Here is a 26,226-nt window from a genome sequence, read left to right as displayed (position 1 = left end):
AAGGTTCCATTCCAGGTGAAGTATGTATTGGTTAAGCAGTGTCTCACCAGGGGGGGTACCCCAGCATTCAGTCCTTGATGAACCAAGTCTTCAATGATTGCGATGGTGTCAGGCACAGGCACCTTGGTGAACAAGGAAACCACATCAAAACTGACAAGCAGGTCGTCTGGGGACAGGGCAATCCCCTTGATTGTTGATACCAGGTCAGTAGAGTTTAGTACTGCAGAGGTGGTTTTTCCAGTGAAAGGCCGTAGGATTTCGGACAAAAAACGTAGAATTTTTCATGTATTACTTACTGTTAGTAACTCAGCTTATTGTAGAGTATAGTAAGTTTACTGATGATGCTATGTAGTTTATACTTTAGTTTGTCATGCAGTTTATACTGTAGTTTTTTACGTGGTTGTTTAGTAACTACAGCTACATACTATTAACATTCCTTTCCTTTGTTAATGCTCCCCCCCTTCCCCCCCCCCCCTTGATGCTGCTAATCCTGCATAATGCACGGGCATAGTATTGATTTGGAACCCCCCCCCGCCCACCTCCTACGCATTTTCCATATGCTGAATTCCTCTTGATATGCAAATTATTTTGTTTAGGCGCTCTTCTTCCCACCTCCCCCCCCCTCTAACCCAGCTTAAATATACGCTCCAAGCTTGGGGTGTTTCATTCTTCGCCTGAGGATGGCTGCTTGCGTTGTGGCCGAAACGTCGTGAGAATTGTTTTATTATGTTTTATTTTTATTATTTTATTACTTCCCTTCTACGTGACTTTACCGAAAGAACCAAGAAGATGAATCCCTGCAGTCACGAAAGCTTTAAATCGAAATTTAACCGCCTCTACGGGGAGGGTTTCCACATAACTTTGAGATCCTTCAACAAGCTCCGGGACAAGAAGGCTCAGCTAATCGAGTCTCTCACCTTTCTGAAGAGATGCCGCGACTCTAAGGTAATACCGAACGCATTTACACTAACATCTGCTGCTGTAACTTCTTCTAATGCGAAACGAATTCTGTCTAGAACTAGCTTAGCTCTTATCTCAGAGAAAATCAGACTTACGCGCACCGAACTAGATCAGTTAGACAAGACACTCTACAAATCACACTTATCCTTGAGTGCAACAATGTCCACATCGGATTGGGAACATGTGGAAAAAATGACTGCCTCTTCAGCTGCCGCTATGTCGACTAAATGTAAGGACAACTTGATTTCCAAATTCAACCGCCTCTCAAACAAGAAACCGGACCCACACATTGAAAAGCTAGATGTTAACAAAGTCGTAATTAATCGCAGTAACAGTCCTATTTCTGAAGGTTTGAAATCCGTTTTAGCTAAAGGACTAAACTTTGCAGTCACACCTAGACACATACCAGTTAATGATATAATTGCTCGAGTAGATGTAGCTCTCAAGGGCTTGAGTCACATCGCTGCAGACGTAGCAAGATCGGAAATCTCTGTAACCCTCAAAAACGCTAAGATGCCAGCTAGCAACATCAGCAAAGATGAGCGTTTTGAATTAGCTCAATTAAAAAAGAGGGATGACATTGTCATCCTCTCAGCCGACAAAGGCAATGCCACTGTCATCATGGACAAAATAGAATACAACAACAAAATTCAAGAACTACTCACCGATGGCAGCTATACAAAAATAAAAAGAGACCCCACCAACAGCCTCGTCTCCAAAACCAACAACATCATTTCTGCTTCAACCGCATTAATTGATCAGACCAAACAGTTCTCGTTGAAACCTTCTGCAGCCAGGCCACCAAGATTGTACGGCTTGCCAAAGATACATAAAGAAGATACACCTCTTCGTCCCATTGTCTCTACTATCAACTCCCCGACTTACAAACTGGCTCGTTTTTTGTCCGAAATCCTACGGCCTTTCACTGGAAAAACCACCTCTGCAGTACTAAACTCTACTGACCTGGTATCAACAATCAAGGGGATTGCCCTGTCCCCAGACGACCTGCTTGTCAGTTTTGATGTGGTTTCCTTGTTCACCAAGGTGCCTGTGCCTGACACCATCGCAATCATTGAAGACTTGGTTCATCAAGGACTGAATGCTGGGGTACCCCCCCTGGTGAGACACTGCTTAACCAATACATACTTCACCTGGAATGGAACCTTCTACAAGCAAATTGAGGGCACCCCAATGGGCTCCCCCTTATCTCCGGTTGTAGCCAACATCTTCATGGAGAAATTTGAGACGGACGCCATCCAGACTGCCACTCTACGCCCGACCTTATGGAAGAGGTACGTAGACGACACTTTTGTCATCTGGCCACATGGCCGGCCTGCTCTAGACCAATTTCTCGACCATATCAATTCCATACACCCAGCCATCAGATTCACCATGGAAGTCGAAAATGATGGCAAGCTACCCTTTTTGGATGTCCTAATCAAAAGGAGACCTGATGGTTCAATGAGCCACTCTGTCTACAGGAAAGCCACCCACACGGATGCTTATCTAAAACCGGATTCCCACCACCATCCATCCCAGAAGAATTCCCTCATCAAGACTCTATATCATAGAGCCCAATGCATCTCCGACCATGAACACATTTCCAGTGAACTCAAACACGTACGCCAAGCTCTTAAGGTTAATGGTTACTCCGACTACACAATCCGCAAAGCCATCACTCCAACCACCAAGAAGGATCCTGTTGAGGAGCCTTTCAAGACCATCACCTTACCCTACATTGCTGGGGTCACAAAAAAGATCTCCAAAATCCTGATTAAACACAAGATCCAGGTCCGATTCAACACAGTACATAAAATCCGTGATCTGGTACCGTCTGTAAAAGATGTGGTTCCAGACATACAGTACCCTGGTGTCTACAAACTAAGTTGCCTCTGTGGTAGCAGTTACATTGGGGAAACCAAACGACATGTCTCGGACCGCATCCGTGAACATAAAGCTGACCTGAAACACTGTAGGACAAACACCTCAGCCGTGGCAGATCACTGTTACAACTCAGTGGGCTCACATGACATTGACTTCTCCAAGACAGAGGTTCTCTGCAAGCCATCTGGCTATCATGAGAGATTCGTACATGAGGCGATCCACATTTACAAACACAGAGACAATTTTAACCGAGAAGATGGATTCTGGCTTAGCAATCACTGGAAGGACGTAATAAACCATTTTGATACACATTAGGGTGGGTAGAATAATACATAGTGTTATATTAAAAATGTATAAGGTATAGGGTGGTTTATAGCAATACAGTATGTAATTTAATGTTGGTTTTGCCTATGGAAGTATATAGTACGGTATAGACGCGTGTGATGTAAGAGAATAAAGTTTAGATGGAAGCATATTATATAATTTTTTACAACGTAGAATTTTTCATGTATTACTTACTGTTAGTAACTCAGCTTATTGTAGAGTATAGTAAGTTTACTGATGATGCTATGTAGTTTATACTTTAGTTTGTCATGCAGTTTATACTGTAGTTTTTTACGTGGTTGTTTAGTAACTACAGCTACATACTATTAACATTCCTTTCCTTTGTTAATGCTCCCCCCCTTCCCCCCCCCCCTTGATGCTGCTAATCCTGCATAATGCACGGGCATAGTATTGATTTGGAACCCCCCCCGCCCACCTCCTACGCATTTTCCATATGCTGAATTCCTCTTGATATGCAAATTATTTTGTTTAGGCGCTCTTCTTCCCACCTCCCCCCCCTCTAACCCAGCTTAAATATACGCTCCAAGCTTGGGGTGTTTCATTCTTCGCCTGAGGATGGCTGCTTGCGTTGTGGCCGAAACGTCGTGAGAATTGTTTTATTATGTTTTATTTTTATTATTTTATTACTTCCCTTCTACGTGACTTTACCGAAAGAACCAAGAAGATGAATCCCTGCAGTCACGAAAGCTTTAAATCGAAATTTAACCGCCTCTACGGGGAGGGTTTCCACATAACTTTGAGATCCTTCAACAAGCTCCGGGACAAGAAGGCTCAGCTAATCGAGTCTCTCACCTTTCTGAAGAGATGCCGCGACTCTAAGGTAATACCGAACGCATTTACACTAACATCTGCTGCTGTAACTTCTTCTAATGCGAAACGAATTCTGTCTAGAACTAGCTTAGCTCTTATCTCAGAGAAAATCAGACTTACGCGCACCGAACTAGATCAGTTAGACAAGACACTCTACAAATCACACTTATCCTTGAGTGCAACAATGTCCACATCGGATTGGGAACATGTGGAAAAAATGACTGCCTCTTCAGCTGCCGCTATGTCGACTAAATGTAAGGACAACTTGATTTCCAAATTCAACCGCCTCTCAAACAAGAAACCGGACCCACACATTGAAAAGCTAGATGTTAACAAAGTCGTAATTAATCGCAGTAACAGTCCTATTTCTGAAGGTTTGAAATCCGTTTTAGCTAAAGGACTAAACTTTGCAGTCACACCTAGACACATACCAGTTAATGATATAATTGCTCGAGTAGATGTAGCTCTCAAGGGCTTGAGTCACATCGCTGCAGACGTAGCAAGATCGGAAATCTCTGTAACCCTCAAAAACGCTAAGATGCCAGCTAGCAACATCAGCAAAGATGAGCGTTTTGAATTAGCTCAATTAAAAAAGAGGGATGACATTGTCATCCTCTCAGCCGACAAAGGCAATGCCACTGTCATCATGGACAAAATAGAATACAACAACAAAATTCAAGAACTACTCACCGATGGCAGCTATACAAAAATAAAAAGAGACCCCACCAACAGCCTCGTCTCCAAAACCAACAACATCATTTCTGCTTCAACCGCATTAATTGATCAGACCAAACAGTTCTCGTTGAAACCTTCTGCAGCCAGGCCACCAAGATTGTACGGCTTGCCAAAGATACATAAAGAAGATACACCTCTTCGTCCCATTGTCTCTACTATCAACTCCCCGACTTACAAACTGGCTCGTTTTTTGTCCGAAATCCTACGGCCTTTCACTGGAAAAACCACCTCTGCAGTACTAAACTCTACTGACCTGGTATCAACAATCAAGGGGATTGCCCTGTCCCCAGACGACCTGCTTGTCAGTTTTGATGTGGTTTCCTTGTTCACCAAGGTGCCTGTGCCTGACACCATCGCAATCATTGAAGACTTGGTTCATCAAGGACTGAATGCTGGGGTACCCCCCCTGGTGAGACACTGCTTAACCAATACATACTTCACCTGGAATGGAACCTTCTACAAGCAAATTGAGGGCACCCCAATGGGCTCCCCCTTATCTCCGGTTGTAGCCAACATCTTCATGGAGAAATTTGAGACGGACGCCATCCAGACTGCCACTCTACGCCCGACCTTATGGAAGAGGTACGTAGACGACACTTTTGTCATCTGGCCACATGGCCGGCCTGCTCTAGACCAATTTCTCGACCATATCAATTCCATACACCCAGCCATCAGATTCACCATGGAAGTCGAAAATGATGGCAAGCTACCCTTTTTGGATGTCCTAATCAAAAGGAGACCTGATGGTTCAATGAGCCACTCTGTCTACAGGAAAGCCACCCACACGGATGCTTATCTAAAACCGGATTCCCACCACCATCCATCCCAGAAGAATTCCCTCATCAAGACTCTATATCATAGAGCCCTATGCATCTCCGACCATGAACACATTTCCAGTGAACTCAAACACGTACGCCAAGCTCTTAAGGTTAATGGTTACTCCGACTACACAATCCGCAAAGCCATCACTCCAACCACCAAGAAGGATCCTGTTGAGGAGCCTTTCAAGACCATCACCTTACCCTACATTGCTGGGGTCACAAAAAAGATCTCCAAAATCCTGATTAAACACAAGATCCAGGTCCGATTCAACACAGTACATAAAATCCGTGATCTGGTACCGTCTGTAAAAGATGTGGTTCCAGACATACAGTACCCTGGTGTCTACAAACTAAGTTGCCTCTGTGGTAGCAGTTACATTGGGGAAACCAAACGACATGTCTCGGACCGCATCCGTGAACATAAAGCTGACCTGAAACACTGTAGGACAAACACCTCAGCCGTGGCAGATCACTGTTACAACTCAGTGGGCTCACATGACATTGACTTCTCCAAGACAGAGGTTCTCTGCAAGCCATCTGGCTATCATGAGAGATTCGTACATGAGGCGATCCACATTTACAAACACAGAGACAATTTTAACCGAGAAGATGGATTCTGGCTTAGCAATCACTGGAAGGACGTAATAAACCATTTTGATACACATTAGGGTGGGTAGAATAATACATAGTGTTATATTAAAAATGTATAAGGTATAGGGTGGTTTATAGCAATACAGTATGTAATTTAATGTTGGTTTTGCCTATGGAAGTATATAGTACGGTATAGACGCGTGTGATGTAAGAGAATAAAGTTTAGATGGAAGCATATTATATAATTTTTTACAACGTAGAATTTTTCATGTATTACTTACTGTTAGTAACTCAGCTTATTGTAGAGTATAGTAAGTTTACTGATGATGCTATGTAGTTTATACTTTAGTTTGTCATGCAGTTTATACTGTAGTTTTTTACGTGGTTGTTTAGTAACTACAGCTACATACTATTAACATTCCTTTCCTTTGTTAATGCTCCCCCCCTTCCCCCCCCCCCCTTGATGCTGCTAATCCTGCATAATGCACGGGCATAGTATTGATTTGGAACCCCCCCCGCCCACCTCCTACGCATTTTCCATATGCTGAATTCCTCTTGATATGCAAATTATTTTGTTTAGGCGCTCTTCTTCCCACCTCCCCCCCCTCTAACCCAGCTTAAATATACGCTCCAAGCTTGGGGTGTTTCATTCTTCGCCTGAGGATGGCTGCTTGCGTTGTGGCCGAAACGTCGTGAGAATTGTTTTATTATGTTTTATTTTTATTATTTTATTACTTCCCTTCTACGTGACTTTACCGAAAGAACCAAGAAGATGAATCCCTGCAGTCACGAAAGCTTTAAATCGACCTTTATACAAGGCATCATGTTTGCAATAACCACAACACAAGCAGTCAAAATGCAAACAAAAAGAAACAACTCTGATGATGATAATGATATGCACTGTCCTTGAAGTTGATTGGTCCACACCCGAGACAGCTTTCCTTAGAGCCTAGTCTCCATTGGTGTTGGACCAGATGACGCCAAAAGGCGTACAACTCAAAGACAGCGCATTATCAGAGTATTGAGAGCTCGGGGTAAGCATTTACACTATGAGACCTCCTTTACCAGTGGCAAAATATAGTAGTATAAAGGTGTCAGTTTTTGTACCAGTTGAAAGGGTAAAAAACTACTACTATATTTTGCCACTGGTAAAGGAGGTCTCGTAACCATCGGCTAGTCACACATTGTGTCTCTGCAAATTGGAAGGGGCTGGTCAGTGCGACGCATCTTCCATGGTATGGACTCAGATTACAAGTGCCCAAAGGTGATGTATGGACGGTGTTTCTCAACTCCAGTACACAAAACTGGGGGAGATGGCGACAACTTTGACACGGAGGCCTTCAACAAGCACTGATTTGATCATGGATGATGACGATGACGTGCTGTGTATCACCACAGTTAGTGTAAACAAGTGCGTGTGGGTATAAGTGCCCGAGCGTGAAAATGCATGCATGTGAGCTAGAGCTTGTGTGGTACCATCTTTTCCCTTGAGTGGTTGCCTCAACTCTCCACAATGGATGTAGATATAATTTCGACTTAATTAATTATTTCTCAGCTCACTGTTTATTTTTTTACGTTAGTCAATGGAAAAACAACAAATGTACAACTTAGGACATACAAATTTCACGCGATATTGGAGCTGGCTTGGAGTAGGCATTATCCATGTCCATAATCCTATATTAGTAAACTCTATATTCCTATTACCCCATGAGAACTATTCACAATTTTTTTGCACACTCGCACACACACTGCCGCAGTGACAGAAGAATGTGGCGTGCCAAGATAATTGTTCTGGCTGAAATGAAGCACCTTGTTCAACGTAAAAATAAAAAAAAAGACATAAAAGCAAGGATAGTAAATGAACATCATGGGATGCAATGTGTTTAAAAAAAAAATGTTGTTTAAGCTGCCAAAGTATGACGCACATAAACTGGACGTTTAAATCCGCATGCCGACTCACGAGCGTCCAAGATGAGATGCCATTAAATTGTTCTGCTTATGTCAGGAAAACAATCCACTGGTAATACGGTGTAAGTGGGATATTTCCAGAAACGTGGTTAGTTAATGGGCTTTGAGGAAAAGCTGAAAATTCCTACATTTAAACTTTACACACCTGTTAATTTTACACACAGGCTTTCCCGACCAATATTATGATTCATAATTGGTGTATTTTGGGTTGGAGTTAGACCGTGTCGGTATAATGAACTATAACCCTCTACCATCCGACGAAGCCAATCAAATGGAGCTGTCATGTGAGAAAATATGCCAGCTGATTTGGTTTGTACTTCCCCTCCCCCACACCTCCAATTATATTTATCACAGTTGGCGACGTACTGTGCGAAAGACGTTCGACATACATGCAAATAGACGAGCCATTCTGCGTCCACTGGGTGAAAATGAATAACCACTCTTAATCAGAGGCACAAGATGACGGCATGCGGCCCGCACACATGGTTGGGTAACATCATCGGAACGAAGGACCCTACACGTATTTAACGTTGGATAATCGCCGAAGTTTGGCCAACGTTTTGATAAATTTGCTCCAAATGAAGATACATACGTAGTGACGATCGCCTTTGCACAATAACTTGTCAGACATAAAAGTAGGACCCCGCTCACCTTGTTGTGCTCTCCTCCCTTAATTCCGGACGGAACCTCGCTCTGCATTTTAAACAAAACGAAATCACGTTAAGTGCCAGAAACACTACATGCAAACACGTAGCCACCCCTTGACACAGATGTAGAAAAGAAAAAAAAACGTTATATTTTAGCAACGTTTTCATATTGCATAGAGCAAAGTTGTGCATTTAAGAGATTGTTTTCCAAATCGGATATAGAAAAAAAACTATTGACAGCATTTTGTCAATCCACTGCTGGATGAAAGCCTCCCCGTGTTGAGGTTTGTGTTTGACAATACTTTGCCACAATGGTCAATGAGTATTCATGAAAGGGTAACCCAAAACTGGTTCAGATTATTTACTTGCTATCGATGTGAGCCATGGTCGGGAAGCGGAACTCAGATCACCGGGTACCGATTGAGTGACTGTGCGTCAAGCCATCTGGCTTGGAAAACAGCCTGGAACAATTCCCACTGTGTGATCAACTCATGCGGCAAGGCTAAATTCAATGCACTCTCCTACCTCTCCCCCACATACTCTCTTACCTCTTTCCCTTCTCATCTTACTCTACGCCGCAGTTAACCTTTACTCAGTGGAAAGTCGCTCATTCTCCACCGCTGCACTCAGTCTGGAACTCTATTCCCCCATCCACCCATGCTGTTGACTCCCTACTTCCGTTCAAATCCACGCTAAAACCTTCTTTTCCCCAAACTGCCTTTGACCGACTACTGCGCTCTCGAAAATAAAAAACATGACCACTGCAACCTCTTGAGATGCCGTCGCATTTACTGGAAGCTCTTTGAATGCAAATTGTGTTGCGTTGTAATAAAAAAACTAATAAATGTACCGGCTTGCACGACTTCACGTGGCAATCCTGGATCGAACAGTGGCTGTCATCGTGCCAGAATGGGCACGGCCTCTTGAGGTTGACCTGGACAAACAGGAGGACAAACATTTTCACCATCAACTCCATGTCGAGTGCGTCAGAGTGCGATGATTTCCGCCCCCACGGCTTTACAAATTGGCAGTTCGCGCAGTGCAAGCGTTCGCAAGGGCCCACAACAAAAGTATTTCTCTTTGAGATATCCCATCGGCAACATCTTAGCAGCAGCATTGCTTCAATACATGTAAACTCTGGACCGGTTCCGACATTCAGCGTCTCATCAGCAGATATGGGCTCACTTAAACTAAGGCTGACGAGCTGCCAGATGCTTCCAGGCAATGACCCTTTTCTGTGAGAAATGGGTCTCGTTTGACGGGTAACTATATATTAAATACCAAAGAGATGTATCATTAAGCGTCATTGTGGATGTGTAAACAATACGTAAACAATTCTTTACGTGTGGGGAGGAGCACGGGAAGGAAGGCATTATTTACTTTGCTAATTAACACTCTCCACAACAACGCTGAATGACTTTGCGTTAACAAGCACCGGCATTGTTTACTCTGAAGCCAGCGTTGAAAAGCCTTCCACACGATGAGATGGGGGAATACGTGGGCACTCTCGCACGTGCTAAGTCAACTTCTTCATCATGTCCTTGGAAATACTGGAGGGGAGGGGGTAAGGTGCCCCGGCAGATCAGTCTTCTTAACAAAAACCTTATTTCCACGAAGACCAAATGTAGCCAAATTTACAGCTTGGTAATGTTCATTTATACACATTTTTGTTATCATACAAAACAAATGTAGGCGATATATTTACGTTATGAAGCTACAAGACAATTCTGGAACGCAGAAGACAAAGCTACACCTGTTACTATACAACCCAGAGCACTGTGACAACAAGTCGGCACGCAGAATGCAAACTTGACAAGTTTCTAGATTTTTCCATTCATTTGCGGTCCTCGAAAAAACACGTGCGTTACATGTGGGACACGGTACATCTGTTGACGTTATTTCAAGGGCACGCCGTACATAGCCCAACGCACGAAAAGAGAAATGCGCAAACCTTTATGTAATGGAGAACCAGCATATATATTCAAAGTGAAAGAAAACACAAGGGGACAATGTGTAATATTGCTGTGCGGAGATGATAAAAAAAATGACCCTGTAGTAGCGGAAGTAGTCCTTCTCCAGTAGGTTCCACAGTTTGGGGAAGAGCTTGTAGTTGTTGAATTCGTCGATGCTTTCAATGTCGCAGGAGCAGTCGTCAAGCACTCCGCTCAGCTGGTGGTGAAAAAAACGGATAATTTAACTTATAATCAGGATCACAATCATCAGCCACGTATGTATGTGTCATAATCATCAGTAATGGTTAATCCACTCCTGGATGACGGCTCCCCGGAGTGGCCACCATCTCCCGTGACCCTGCAATGTAACAATCCACCTGCGCACGAGTTGATTTCATCGCTCCATCTCCCTTGGAAGACATCTGCCTAACAGGGCAATTCACGTAAACATAAAAACTAGTTATTTAGAGAAATGCTACAAATAAAAAAAACACAAATCACAAAATTGGTCAGTTGCATAATGTTTCACATGCAGGAACCATTGAAAGGTTCCTCATTGGTAGTGACTAGTATGCCACAGGAGATCACTGCCACAATAGAAAATGAGAACACACACACCAGGGGAAGAGGGTAGGGATGAAGATTTGGACTCGTGGACAACCTCTCTGAAGTGATAATTGTTTTTTTACCCTTCTATCTGGCAACAAAACTGACACCTTTTTTACAAGGAGGCATGTGTGCATAGACCACAATACCTGCAGCCATAATGCAAACAAAAAACATAACTCTGATAATATATGCACTGTTCTTGAAGTTGATTGGTCCACACCCGAGACAGTTTTCCTTAGAGCCTAGTCTCACATGGGTTGGACCAAAAAAAGTGCGCCTTTTGGCGTCATCTGGTCCAACCCATGTGAGACTAGGCTCTAAGGAAAGCTGTCTCGGGGGTGGACCAATCAACTTCAAGGACAGTGCATATATTATCAGAGTTATGTTTTTTGTTTGCATTATGGATGCAGGTATTGTGGTCTATGCAAACATGACTCCTTGTAAAAAAGGTGTCAGTTTTGTTGCCAGATAGAAGGCTAAAAAAACAATTATCATATTTTTTACTGGCAAATGAGGTTTCAAAACCTCTCTGAAGCTTTCCCTTTCCCCAGTAGTTTTTCTTGCCTATCGACCATCAACCTCCATTTAGTAATAAGAATGACAAGTTATGTAAATGAAGTTAATAACAAAGGACCATCGCCCAAATCATAAACCTATTCATCTTCTTGGCTCTTTCGGTAAAGTCACGTAGAAGGGAAATAATAAAATAATAAAACATCATAAAATAATTCTCACGACGTTTCGGCCACAACGCAAGCAGCCGTCCTCAGGTGAAGAACAGGTCTGTGGGGAAGACAGCGTCTTTATTATTTTATTATTTCCCTTCTACGTGACTTTACCGAAAGAACCAAGAAGATGAATCCCTGCAGTCACGAAAGCTTTAAATCGAAACATAAACCTATTATAAATATATTCCTATCATCAGCAACGGTCACTCCACTGCTGGATGAGGGCCTCCCAAAGCCGCCCCCATGTGTCACGTTGACAGGATTCCACGCTGGGCTAGATGTCTTCGAAGACGCGGGAGTGCCCACCCTTTACCCCACCACGACCGAAGCTGTGGCATGTCACAGGAGATCACTGGCACAATACAAATTGTGGACACATACACACCGGGGGGAAAGGGTAGGGACGCAGATTAGGATGAGTGGACATCCTCTCTGGCACTTTCCCCTTCTAAGTAGTTTTTCTTGCCTATTGGCCACCAACCCTTTTAGTAAAGTGTCCTCCCACCCCCCCAAAGCGCGATTATTTTTCTTTACAGTTTTAATGGTGTAATTTGACATGTGGAAGTTCTCTAATCCATGTTCCTCCTACAGTCTCTAAATTTCACAACACAAATTTCATTGCAACAACAAAATTACACGAAGGAGAAAGATTACAGAATATTTCTGTTTCAAACAATAATGTAACATAATTATGAGTGGTGATCTTTAATTTCAGGTTTCAGCAGCCTTGAATGTATTTGATTTTTTTTTATGACCCAGGTTACTCTTGTAAATTAGACTATCCTGGTCTCCTTGAGTTCACCAACCTGGTTAAACAAAATCAAGCTTTTAACTAAAATTAATATTTCATTTTTATTCACGTATATATTCACACACGCAGTCATGCCCAAATGAAGTCGTAACATGAATATTAACGGTGACGTGTTCGTCAGACATGCAATACAACATATGGCGAAGTTCACAAAGACAATCCATACGTAGTACAAAGATATAAACACTCAAGGCATATCCAACTCGCGTCAATTTCCTTACACATGAAGGTGTAAAAAGACAACGGTACAGTTCTGGAGGCTGAGGCAAAGCCTAATTATTTTGACGTGGCATACAGTCCGTAAATCTCATTCCGACATTTCACCTCGTCGAAGATGGGTTTACTTTGGAAAAGAGGGGAAAGGACTGTGGAGAAATGAAGGCAAAGAGAGTAGGTAAGCTTTCTTCTGACCAATACATCATCATGTTCGTCGATGAGCCCAAACCAGATAATTTACGAGTAGGTACCACTGAGGTGATTTCAGCGCAGTGGCTCAAATTTCTTTATGTGACCAATAATAGTGAGTTATATGTGAGAAGCATTTGAAATGAGTGGAATTATCAAGTAATGAACTTTCATTAGCTGTATAATTACATTGATGTTACTAAAGTTTTGCTACCTCGGGTGGTATAAATTTCTGCTCTGGTCGATGGCTGATGTGGTGCCTGGACACAGAGGTTAATGATGATAATGATGATCGAGGTAATATTGCTAAGACGAGACTGGTATAAATGAATTTAGTGCACAAATACCCACAGTAAACACACCATTATTGCAAGAGTTAAGACATATCAAGCAAGCTGTTGTAGAATTAGAGTTTTCATAAAACAAGAATTTTGCTTCTTAATATGCGTGCCGTACAAAGTAAAGTAAAACCTTTACTGGATATAAACACAAGTTTACGATCAATAAGCACGTTATTGATCTTACCGAATAAACAGAAGAGTTCATATTTTCAATTATATCTATAAATGTACATGTTACACAACATTAAAAAAATATATTTCATTTTCAACATATGGGAAGGTCAAAAAGTGTTCTTCTGACCAGGAGAAATTAATAAATGAGATGACTGATAAAACAAATATGTATTTGGCAAAAAAAAAATTTGCGTTAATATTCCAGTCAGTGGGAAAAATACAAAGTTAATATTTGTTTATTTTGTGCCCAGTATATATTTTTTTATGAAAGCAAATGTTAAACATTAACAACATGGGCACTTGCAATATACACTGCCAAACCACTGGAAAGTTCCACAGTATTTTTCGAACGCTAAGCACTACCAGTATTTTACTGAAGAGGTTTTTACTGGTAGGAACCTCCTGGTTACACCAGCCCACAGGGGATTATTGTGTCCGTCCGTCGTGCATCCAAAAATGGGAGGGGTGGGGCTGGGTGGAGAGGGGAGGGTGGGGAGGGGCTGGGTGGGGAGGGTTGTTCTGGGTGGGGAGGGGCTGGTCACCCCGTGGTGCCCTTATAAAACTCAACGTTTAACCTACTCACGCCGGCTTGTGCCCGCCCTCACAGGCAGGCATATTTGCGGAATACACCACACCGCCGTTGACCCTGGCCATTGACCGAGCAACCCAACGTTCCTACCAGCTCCCTCCGCAGGCATGTGTTTGAAACCTTGTTGCTGTACATCTCGCCGGCGTGTTTCTCAGGTTGTGCCGTGTACCGTTTCGACGCGATGTCCGACATTTCGCTACACGTGCTGGGGAGCTTCCCCCAGTTTCCAAAGTTTCTGATGAAGCCCCCCCCCCCCCCCAGACATTGGTCTGATGATCCTTTAAAGGATCCGCTTTGGCCCACGATCCGGATTCAGTTTTGGATCATGGAACCAAAATACCATTGCCCAACTTGGTTACAAATTATATTTGAAAGCAGTGGTTCTCAATATTTTTGGAATGACAGCAACCCCCCCAATCAAGACCACTGGGGGTTCTCAAATTTGCAGCCCCCCCACCCCCAAAAAAAAAAACACAACAAAGCTTACTAAGGCCAGAATGCACTGAGAGCTCACATGTCCGTCCATGCCCGTCCATGCCCCTAGTCATCAATCCTGGGTAAAAAAAAAAGCATTTGTTTCATGTTGTGCATTGGTGCTTTGTGGTGTAAACACATTGGAAACTTATCCTGCACGGTATCCACGCCAGTCTGCACCCTTCCTTAAAGGCTTTTTCAACCCCCAACCCCCACTAGTTGAACACTTTTGCTTTTAAAGTCTACCTCATAGAGAGAGAAGTTGGTAATTTTACCAAACATCTGAATATGTTCGATGATGCCAATTCACAATTGGTCACCTTTCGGTCTGAGAAATTTTCTCAGTCCCCACTTTACAGCGAGGTCATCGATTATTTTTGCTAACATCTGCATTTTGGTCGTGGAACTCAGGCAAACATTTGGCAAGCTCAAGGCTGATGTAACAGGCGGGTAGGGTAACTGCATTGGCAGTAGTGCACAAATACCAAAAACCACGCCACAATTATACAGTACTCTATAGCAACATTTCCTCATGACAGGAGCAGTGGAAAGGGTTCGCAAAGGCAGTGGCGCAGTGATTAATCAGCACGGGCATCCAGAGTTCAATTCAGGGCCACGGATAAATTTCAACCGGCCCTGGCCTACCCGAAGCCCCGCAACCAGCACTGACCAAGCGTGGTGAAGTATGGTCGAACAAATCACACGACGTCCATTTAGTAGTAATGATTACGAAAGGCTGCGCATTAAGTTAATAACAAGGTACCATTGCCCAAAATCACCAACCTATTATATACTGTGTATGTTTATCCATAATCAGCCATGACCACTCCACTGCTGGATGAGGGCCCCCCAAAACCCCCCCATTTTCAAATAAGCGGGGGGAGGTGCCCACTCTTCACCTCACCACCACTGTAGCTGCAGCAAGGGGTGAGTGGGGGGGTGGTCACTCTTCACCTCACCACCACTGTAGCTGTAGCAAGGGGTGAGTGGGGGTTGCCACTCTTCACCTCACCACCACTGTAGCTGTAGCAAGGGGTGAGTGGGGGGGGTGCCCACTCTTCACCTCACCACCACTGTAGCTGCAGCAAGGGGTGAGTGGGGGGGTGGTCACTCTTCACCTCACCACCACTGTAGCTGTAGCAAGGGGTGAGTGGGGGTTGCCACTCTTCACCTCACCACCACTGTAGCTGTAGCAAGGGGTGAGTGGGGGGGGTGCCCACTCTTCACCTCACCACCACTGTAGCTGAAGCAAGGGGTGAGTGGGGGGGGGGGTGCCCACTCTTCACCTCACCACCACTGTAGCTGTAGCAAGGGGTGAGTGGGGGTTGCCACTCTTCACCTCACCACCACTGTAGCTGTAGCAAGGGGTGAGTGGGGGTTGCCACCCTTCACCTCACTACCACTGTAGCAAGGGGTGAGTGGGGGGGTGGTCACCCTTCACCTCACCACCACTGTAGCTGTAGCAAGGGGTGAGTGGGGGTTGCCACCCTTCACCTCACTACCACTGTAGCAAGGGGTGAGTGGGGGGGTGGTCACCCTTCACCTCACCACCACTGTAGCTTTAGCAAGAGGTGAGTGGGGGTTGCCACCCTTCACCTCACCACCATTGTAGCTGTAGCAAGGGGTGAGTGGGGGTTGCCACCCTTCACCTCACCACCATTGTAGCTGTAGCAAGGGGTGAGTGGCCACTCTTTACCTCACCACCACTGTAGCTGTAGCAAGGGGTGAGTGGGGGTTGCCACCCTTCACCTCACCACCATTGTAGCTGTAGCAAGGGGTGAGTGGGGGGTTGCCACCCTTCACCTCATCACCACTGTAGCTGTAGCAAGGGGTGAGTGGGGGTTGCCACTCTTTACCTCACCACCACTGTAGCTGTAGCAAGGGGTGAGTGGGGGGTTGCCACTCTTCACCTCACCACCACTGTAGCTGTAGCAAGGGGTGAGTGGGGGGTTGCCACCCTTCACCTCACCACTACTGTAGCTGTAGCAAGGGGTGAGTGGGGGTACCCACTCTTCACCTCACCACCACTGTAGCTGAAGCAAGGGGTGAGTGAGTGGCCACTCTTCACCTCACCACCACTGTAGCTGTAGCAAGGGGTGAGGGGGGTTGCCACCCTTCACCTCACCACCACTGTAGCTGTAGCAAGGGGTGAGTGGGGGTGGTCACTCTTCACCTCACCACCACTGTAGCTGTAGCAAGGGGTGAGGGGGGTTGCCACCCTTCACCTCACCACCACTGTAGCTGTAGCAAGGGGTGAGGGGGGTTGCCACCCTTCACCTCACCACCACTGTAGCTGTAGCAAGGGGTGAGTGGTGGGTGGTCACTCTTTACCTCACCACCACTGTAGCTGTAGCAAGGGGTGAGGGGGGTTGCCACCCTTCACCTCACCACCACTGTAGCTGTAGCAAGGGGTGAGGGGGGTTGCCACCCTTCACCTCACCACCACTGTAGCTGTAGCAAGGGGTGAGTGGGGGGTGCCACTCTTCACCTCACCACCACTGTGCTGTAGCAAGGGGTGAGGGGGGTTGCCACCCTTCACCTCACCACCACTGTAGCTGTAGCAAGGGGTGAGGGGGGTTGCCACCCTTCACCTCACCACCACTGTAGCTGTAGCAAGGGGTGAGTGGGGGGTGCCACTCTTCACCTCACCACCACTGTGCTGTAGCAAGGGGTGAGGGGGGTTGCCACCCTTCACCTCACCACCACTGTAGCTGTAGCAAGGGGTGAGGGGGGTTGCCACCCTTCACCTCACCACCACTGTAGCTGTAGCAAGGGGTGAGTGGGGGGTGCCACTCTTCACCTCACCACCACTGTAGCTGTAGCAAGGGGTGAGGGGGGTTGCCACCCTTCACCTCACCACCACTGTAGCTGTAGCAAGGGGTGAGTAGCCACTCTTTACCTCACCAACACAAACTACAATGTTTAATTACCACGGTGTTACGCATTTCTTGGGTGAACCGAGGCCGAATGGTTTTGTGGATTTAATATATATATTTTTTAAACATTACAGCCCAGCAACAACAATGCCGGCGCCGGTTACAGGTTTGGTAATAACATTATACACACAGCGAATGTTTAAATGCTCGCCGAAAATAAAAAATAAAAACACAAACACATCCCCCCTCCCCTCTCACAGTACGCGGACACAACAACAACAGCAGCACCAACAACAACAAGTGACATAATGATACTGTAACGTGTTTACCTTGCAGCTGATGTCGCAGGTCAAATGCGCGCAGGCGAGAAGTGCCGGCCACACGCACAGACAGCCCAGCAAGCCCCTCACCACGCGTCCACCTCCTCCTCCTACCATCTTGCTCCTTCTCACTTCACGACTCCTTCCTTGCTCCACCTCGCTCTCTCTTTTAGCTCTCCCTTCGCTCTCCCTTAGCTCTCTCTTCGCTCTCCCCTCTCGCTCCCTCGCTCTCTCCCTCCCTCCGCTCTCTCTGCGCTCTCTCTTCGCTCTCCCCTCTCTCCCTCCGCTCTCTCTGAGCTCTCTCTTCGCTCTCCCCTCTCTCTCCCTCGCTCTCACTGCGCTCTCTCTTCGCTCTCCCTTTTTGCTCTCCCCTCTCGCGCGCTCCCCCCTCTCTCTTTCCTCTCTCCCCGTGGAAGCAACGAGACCCTGCCCCCTTCTCCACCGTCTCCACCAATCAGCGGAGCCCACCTGGCAGCTCCTCCCACCCCGCTCATCTCACCCCCACCCACGCACCCACCCCGAACGTGACGCGGCGAGGAAGGGCGCGACCATCTTGCTCAGGGTTGGCTTTGAATACATGGAGGGGGGGTTAGACTGGACTTGACTCCCATGGTAAAACTGGACTCTCATGGTAAAACTGGATTCCCATGGTAAAACTGGACTTACCATGGTAAGACTTGACTCCCCATGGTAAAACTGGACTTCCCATGGTAAAACTGGACTCCCATGGTAAAATTTGAATTATGGTAAATCTGGACTCCCATGGTAAAACTGGGCGAACCATGGTAAACTGGACTTCCATGGTAAACTTGACTTACCATGGTAAAATTCGACTCCCATGGTAAAATTGGACTTACCATGGTAAAACTTGACACCCATGGTAAAACTTGACTCCCATGGTAAAACTGTGCTTACATGGTAAAACTTGACTTACCATGGTAAAATTTGATTTCTCCTGTCTATGACTGACTACCTGTTTCCCTCTGGCCTATACTCTAAGAGTCTTCACAATAGATGTCCCATTGTTGAATACAGAATAGATGTCTCCATTGTGGAACAGCATCTTGAGACAATAGTTTATAAGTGAATCATCGTCACCACGTTGGAAAATGCATCTCAAAACAATGCGTTCCGTAACTACAACTTGTAAGGTCGTCATCATCATCATTACATCTCTATCTCTGTGACACACGCCTCATAAGTATTGTATTGTACGCCCATCGGGAAAGTCACTTTGTAAGAAAAGGCTGGATATCCCATATAAGTTGGACCATCTAACCTATACAGAGTTCAATATATTATCTGGCACAAAGTAACACTTGTATATTTGTGCTTTTTAAGAACTTACGGTTGCTGAGCACAGGCCTAAAACGCCAATCGGCTAGCAACGGTCAGCACTATTGAAGGTATAACAGATAAAGAGTAAAATTTTGATTTAAAGCTTTCGTGACTGCAGGGATTCATATTCTTGGTTCTTTCGGTAAAGTCACGTAGAAGGGAAATAATACAATAATAAATAAAGAAAATTAAACAAATTCTCACGACATTGCGACTGCAACACAAGCAATCATCATCAGGTGTGAAATCCACAGCAAGAAAATTTGAAGTTAGTTTTAAAATATTCTTGCTGTGGATTTCACACCTGATGATGATTGCTTGTGTTGCAGTCGAAACGTCGTGAGAATTTTTATTATGTTTTATATTTATATTATTGTATTATTTCCCTTCTACGTGACTTTACCGAAAGAACCAAGAATATAGATAAAGAGTTAATACGCTTCTTGAATCGATCAATGTTATAAGGCGTTGGGGGAGTTGTTAGTGGGTGAAGTGGGTGACTTCGTTGCTTGTGATCTGCAGTGTGTTGGCTCAACGCAGTGTGGGTGACGCACTTTCGTCTTAATTCTAGATTTGAAGCTTTCGTGACTGCAAGGATTCATATTCTTAGGTTTTTTTCGGTAAAGTCACGTAGGTAAAAAATTAAAATGAATAAAAAATAAAATAAAAATCACGACGTTTCGGAGGCAACACACTAACAGCGTGCTTCAGCCGCACCGAACCTCACAAAAATAATATTCAGAGACTACCTTGGCTCCTCCCACCCTCAACCAGTATATATACAAATAGTGTTTTCTTGGAATTTCTCTCACTTGATACAGCTATCGTGCTGTGACGGTTCCACCTGAAGACGGAAGCTTGTGTTGCACTTTCGTCTGGCTGACCGAAACCTCAACACGGGCGAAGGAGCCAATTCATGAATTTCTCGGCAACCGTAATTCAGAATACATTTAAAGTCAGAATCTTTATTAACCCTGGAGGAATCCGATAAGCTATGAAGCTCTTTTTAATAGATGTACAGTAAGGGCGGGTCAGAACGTTACAAGAACAACAACACACAAACACGATAGGAGTGAAATTTTCATTTAAAGCTTTCGTGACTGCAGGGATTCATATTCTTGGTTCTTTCGGTAAATCTTCTTGGTTCTTTCGGTAAAGTCACGTAGAAGGGAAGTAATAAAATAATAAAAATAAAACATAATAAAACAATTCTCACGACGTTTCGGCCACAACGCAAGCAGCCATCCTCAGGCGAAGAATGAAACACCCCAAGCTTGGAGCGTATATTTAAGCTGGGTTAGAGGGGGGGGAGGTGGGAAGAAGAGCGCCTAAACAAAATAATTTGCATATCAAGAGGAATTCAGCATATGGAAAATGCGTAGGAGGTGGGCGGGGGGGGGTTCCAAATCAATACTATGCCCGTGCATTATGCAGGATTAGCAGCATCAAAGGGGGGGGGGGAAGGGGGGGGAGCATTAACAAAGGAAAGGAATGTTAATAGTATGTAGCTGTAGTTACTAAACAACCACGTAAAAAACTACAGTATAAACTGCATGACAAACTAAAGTATAAACTACATAGCATCATCAGTAAACTTACTATACTCTACAATAAGCTGAGTTACTAACAGTAAGTAATACATGAAAAATTCTACGTTGTAAAAAATTATATAATATGCTTCCATCTAAACTTTATTCTCTTACATCACACGCGCCTATACCGTACTATATACTTCCATAGGCAAAACCAACATTAAATTACATACTGTATTGCTATAAACCACCCTATACCTTATACATTTTTAATATAACACTATGTATTATTCTACCCACCCTAATGTGTATCAAAATGGTTTATTACGTCCTTCCAGTGATTGCTAAGCCAGAATCCATCTTCTCGGTTGAAATTGTCTCTGTGTTTGTAAATGTGGATCGCCTCATGTACGAATCTCTCATGATAGCCAGATGGCTTGCAGAGAACCTCTGTCTTGGAGAAGTCAATGTCATGTGAGCCCACTGAGTTGTAACAGTGATCTGCCACGGCTGAGGTGTTTGTCCTACAGTGTTTCAGGTCAGCTTTATGTTCACGGATGCGGTCCGAGACATGTCGTTTGGTTTCCCCAATGTAACTGCTACCACAGAGGCAACTTAGTTTGTAGACACCAGGGTACTGTATGTCTGGAACCACATCTTTTACAGACGGTACCAGATCACGGATTTTATGTACTGTGTTGAATCGGACCTGGATCTTGTGTTTAATCAGGATTTTGGAGATCTTTTTTGTGACCCCAGCAATGTAGGGTAAGGTGATGGTCTTGAAAGGCTCCTCAACAGGATCTTTCTTGGTGGTTGGAGTGATGGCTTTGCGGATTGTGTAGTCGGAGTAACCATTAGCCTTAAGAGCTTGGCGTACATGTTTGAGTTCACTGGAAATGTGTTCATGGTCGGAGATGCATTGGGCTCTATGATATAGAGTCTTGATGAGAGAATTCTTCTGGGATGGATGGTGGTGGGAATCCGGTTTTAGATAAGCATCCGTGTGGGTGGCTTTCCTGTAGACAGAGTGGCTCATTGAACCATCAGGTCTCCTTTTGATTAGGACATCCAAAAAGGGTAGCTTGCCATCATTTTCGACTTCCATGGTGAATCTGATGGCTGGGTGTATGGAATTGATATGGTCGAGAAATTGGTCTAGAGCAGGCCGGCCATGTGGCCAGATGACAAAAGTGTCGTCTACGTACCTCTTCCATAAGGTCGGGCGTAGAGTCGCAGTCTGGATGGCGTCCGTCTCAAATTTCTCCATGAAGATGTTGGCTACAACCGGAGATAAGGGGGAGCCCATTGGGGTGCCCTCAATTTGCTTGTAGAAGGTTCCATTCCAGGTTTTGTCATCTGGCCACATGGCCGGCCTGCTCTAGACCAATTTCTCGACCATATCAATTCCATACACCCAGCCATCAGATTCACCATGGAAGTCGAAAATGATGGCAAGCTACCCTTTTTGGATGTCCTAATCAAAAGGAGACCTGATGGTTCAATGAGCCACTCTGTCTACAGGAAAGCCACCCACACGGATGCTTATCTAAAACCGGATTCCCACCACCATCCATCCCAGAAGAATTCTCTCATCAAGACTCTATATCATAGAGCCCAATGCATCTCCGACCATGAACACATTTCCAGTGAACTCAAACATGTACGCCAAGCTCTTAAGGCTAATGGTTACTCCGACTACACAATCCGCAAAGCCATCACTCCAACCACCAAGAAAGATCCTGTTGAGGAGCCTTTCAAGACCATCACCTTACCCTACATTGCTGGGGTCACAAAAAAGATCTCCAAAATCCTGATTAAACACAAGATCCAGGTCCGATTCAACACAGTACATAAAATCCGTGATCTGGTACCGTCTGTAAAAGATGTGGTTCCAGACATACAGTACCCTGGTGTCTACAAACTAAGTTGCCTCTGTGGTAGCAGTTACATTGGGGAAACCAAACGACATGTCTCGGACCGCATCCGTGAACATAAAGCTGACCTGAAACACTGTAGGACAAACACCTCAGCCGTGGCAGATCACTGTTACAACTCAGTGGGCTCACATGACATTGACTTCTCCAAGACAGAGGTTCTCTGCAAGCCATCTGGCTATCATGAGAGATTCGTACATGAGGCGATCCACATTTACAAACACAGAGACAATTTTAACCGAGAAGATGGATTCTGGCTTAGCAATCACTGGAAGGACGTAATAAACCATTTTGATACACATTAGGGTGGGTAGAATAATACATAGTGTTATATTAAAAATGTATAAGGTATAGGGTGGTTTATAGCAATACAGTATGTAATTTAATGTTGGTTTTGCCTATGGAAGTATATAGTACGGTATAGGCGCGTGTGATGTAAGAGAATAAAGTTTAGATGGAAGCATATTATATAATTTTTTACAACGTAGAATTTTTCATGTATTACTTACTGTTAGTAACTCAGCTTATTGTAGAGTATAGTAAGTTTACTGATGATGCTATGTAGTTTATACTTTAGTTTGTCATGCAGTTTATACTGTAGTTTTTTACGTGGTTGTTTAGTAACTACAGCTACATACTATTAACATTCCTTTCCTTTGTTAATGCTCCCCCCCCCTTCCCCCCCCCCCCTTTGATGCTGCTAATCCTGCATAATGCACGGGCATAGTATTGATTTGGAACCCCCCCCGCCCACCTCCTACGCATTTTCCATATGCTGAATTCCTCTTGATATGCAAATTATTTTGTTTAGGCGCTCTTCTTCCCACCTCCCCCCCTCTAACCCAGCTTAAATATACGCTCCAAGCTTGGGGTGTTTCATTCTTCGCCTGAGGATGGCTGCTTGCGTTGTGGCCGAAACGTCGTGAGAATTGTTTTATTATGTTTTATTTTTATTATTTTATTACTTCCCTTCTACGTGACTTTACCGAAAGAACCAAGAAGATGAATCCCTGCAGTCACGAAAGCTTTAAATCGAAATCTTTCGGTAAAGTCACGTAGAAGGGAAACAAGAACATTTTATTGTTTTATTAAAAAAATTATTTTATTGTTTCCCTTCTACGTGACTTTACCGAAAGAACCAAGAATACGATAGGAGTGCTACGTGTAGGAAAGGTAAACACATCACTTGCTTTTATTCCATTCTTTATTTTACCAGATAAAACCCACTGAGCTGTGAGCTTCTTTTTTTCCAGAAGCGACCTGGTCACAAACGATAGCTCAACGAAGTGGCTTTCTCACGTGGAAATATATGAGCCATGTGACCGGCGGTAAATGGGGCAATAGTTCCAAAAACCATGCTGGAAATTAATGATTTAAGCGTCTCCAACCCAGCGTGTGGTTTGTGTGCTCAGAAAGACAGTCAAAAGGCGTACGTGCCAAAGCGCACGTGTGTGTGTGTCTCACCCGTGAAACACGTGGAACGCGCCTGTTGTGTCTGTGTGTGTGCGTCTCTCACACTGTCACACACACGCACAACAGGAGCCCACGTGTCTCACGTACAACACGAAGCACCCAACCCAGCAGAAATTCACCACCCACCCTTCCCCACCTCAATTACAAACCCGCACGGCGCGTGGGACACGGCGATTGGCCTGGCACGTAGCCAGGTGACCTGCCGCGCGTTTAAAGGCTCAACAACAGTCGTGTCGGTACGTACGCATGCAAGCGCACGTACACGTTGAACTTCTTTCGCGCCGTACGTCGCTAACAGTGCAAAGCGGACGTGCAGGGGGAAGTAAAAACAACGACAGGGTAACAACAGACTAAACACAAAACAGCAGTTCTAACGAAATGAGAAATACCGTTTGAGTTGTATGTGCCATGAAGAAGGGTCATTGTCCGAAACGTCACCCAGCGTGTGTGATTTTATTTATTTATTTGGCCAGATAATAACGCGTGGCAAGCTAGTTTTTTTTTCTTCCATAATAGAGGTTTTTGGCGAGTTTGTTGTTCACGTGGACGATCGCCACTAAAATGCCGAGCAGTCTGAGCGATTCACGAACACCGCCATCTCCCGGCAATTCTACGAATTGCAGATATTCGACAATAAGTTCGTTAGTTTAACACGCAGGCTTTCGCGACCAATATTATTCATAATCAACGTTTTTGGGTTTAGATCGCGTTATTTATAAATGTGTCGTAACCCTCCACCACCCGACACGGCCAATCAGTAAAAAAGCGTCACGTTGACAGAAGACAAATAGTTCACTGCTTTAGCCCACCGGTGTGTTGAAGCGTGAAACCACAACATTTACAATTGTTGAGTACGACGTTTCGCTGGTAATTGCATCCAGCATCATCGGGCAATTCGCCAGAATGGTGAGGCTCTGCGCTGTCTCCCGTTCTTATATAGAGCAGCAGCAGAGTGACGTCATCATTAGTTTAACACGGAGACTTTCGCGACCAATATCGTCCATTATCGAGGGTTTTTTTGGGGAGGGGGAGGGAGGGGTTGGGTCGCGTAAATATTTACGTAAATATTAATAATTTCGTTGATTACGTGTTATTGTGGGGACTCAAGGATCGAAATGAAATCGTAAATATTTACGCGTAAATATGGGTTAGATCGCGTATTGGTTAGATCACGTAAATGTTTGCGTAAATATTTACTCGATCTAACCCCAAAAAAACCTCTATTATGAACAATTTCGTTGATTGCGTGTCATTGTGGGGACTCAAGGATCGAAATACAATCGTTTGGGTTGGTGACATGACCAAGCGGTAGGTGGAGCGTTTTGCCGCTTGTTGCAGGAGTTCGCGGTTCAAGCCCACGGCTGCCCTGGTAAATACTACGGGTGTGTTAACCATACATTCACAGTGGTCGTTAAAGATCCTGTGATGTCACTCTAAAGGAATGGGCCGAAGATACTAAATTATTCAGTTGAAAGACGCGTAGCAATTGATCCTTACTGAGAACATTTAGCAGGACACTCTTGAAAAAGGAGGTTGGGCAAGCCAGGGTTATGGTATATCCTCGACCCAAGGGAAGGGAGTTAAAAGCATTTCTGCAGTCCACCAATGCTCGTCTCCACAGTGCTGTATTACAGGCGTACACCCTCAATCCCTGTTGAACTGGCACGAACTCATTCGGGGTTGACTCTCAAATGGCCAAATTAAATTTGGACAGAAATATCTCATCCACAATAGACCCTGCAAATTCCTGATTGTCTAATTGAATTCAGCAGCCGTGGCCAGCATCCACTTGCAAGGAAAAGCCCATCTGAATGCATTACATTTTCTGGCCATCTGAATGAATTCAATGTGATATCGCTCACTGCTGTTTAGATCAATGAAGGGCCGGACGCGTTTCACGAGACCA

The 26,226-nt window shown here is 44.6% G+C and overlaps 1 protein-coding gene across 5 annotated transcripts in view; it reads right to left on the bottom strand.

The window, feature by feature from the left end:
• The window catches only part of ERO1B (endoplasmic reticulum oxidoreductase 1 beta), a 62,882-nt gene that overhangs the window by 33,786 nt on the left and 2,870 nt on the right, over positions 1–26,226 (bottom strand). For 4 of the 5 annotated variants that reach the window (XM_078616952.1, XM_078616953.1, XM_078616954.1 and 1 more), the window contains exons 2-4: positions 10,811–10,930; positions 9,612–9,695; positions 8,766–8,807 (exon numbers count right to left, since the gene is read on the bottom strand). In XM_078616952.1, the coding sequence (XP_078473078.1) occupies positions 8,766–8,807; positions 9,612–9,695; positions 10,811–10,930 (246 nt within the window). Of the gene's footprint in view, positions 1–8,765; positions 8,808–9,611; positions 9,696–10,810; positions 10,931–18,049; positions 18,452–26,226 lie in introns of those variants that run through there. The other variant, XM_078616956.1, reaches the window with a different exon arrangement.

The sequence above is a fragment of the Lampetra planeri genome, chromosome 52 (assembly GCF_965212315.1).
Source record: "Lampetra planeri chromosome 52, kcLamPlan1.2.h2, whole genome shotgun sequence".
Lineage (NCBI taxonomy): Eukaryota > Metazoa > Chordata > Hyperoartia > Petromyzontiformes > Petromyzontidae > Lampetra > Lampetra planeri.
The sequence above is the reverse complement of the archived record's forward strand: the minus strand, read 5'-3'. Positions and strand labels throughout refer to the sequence as shown.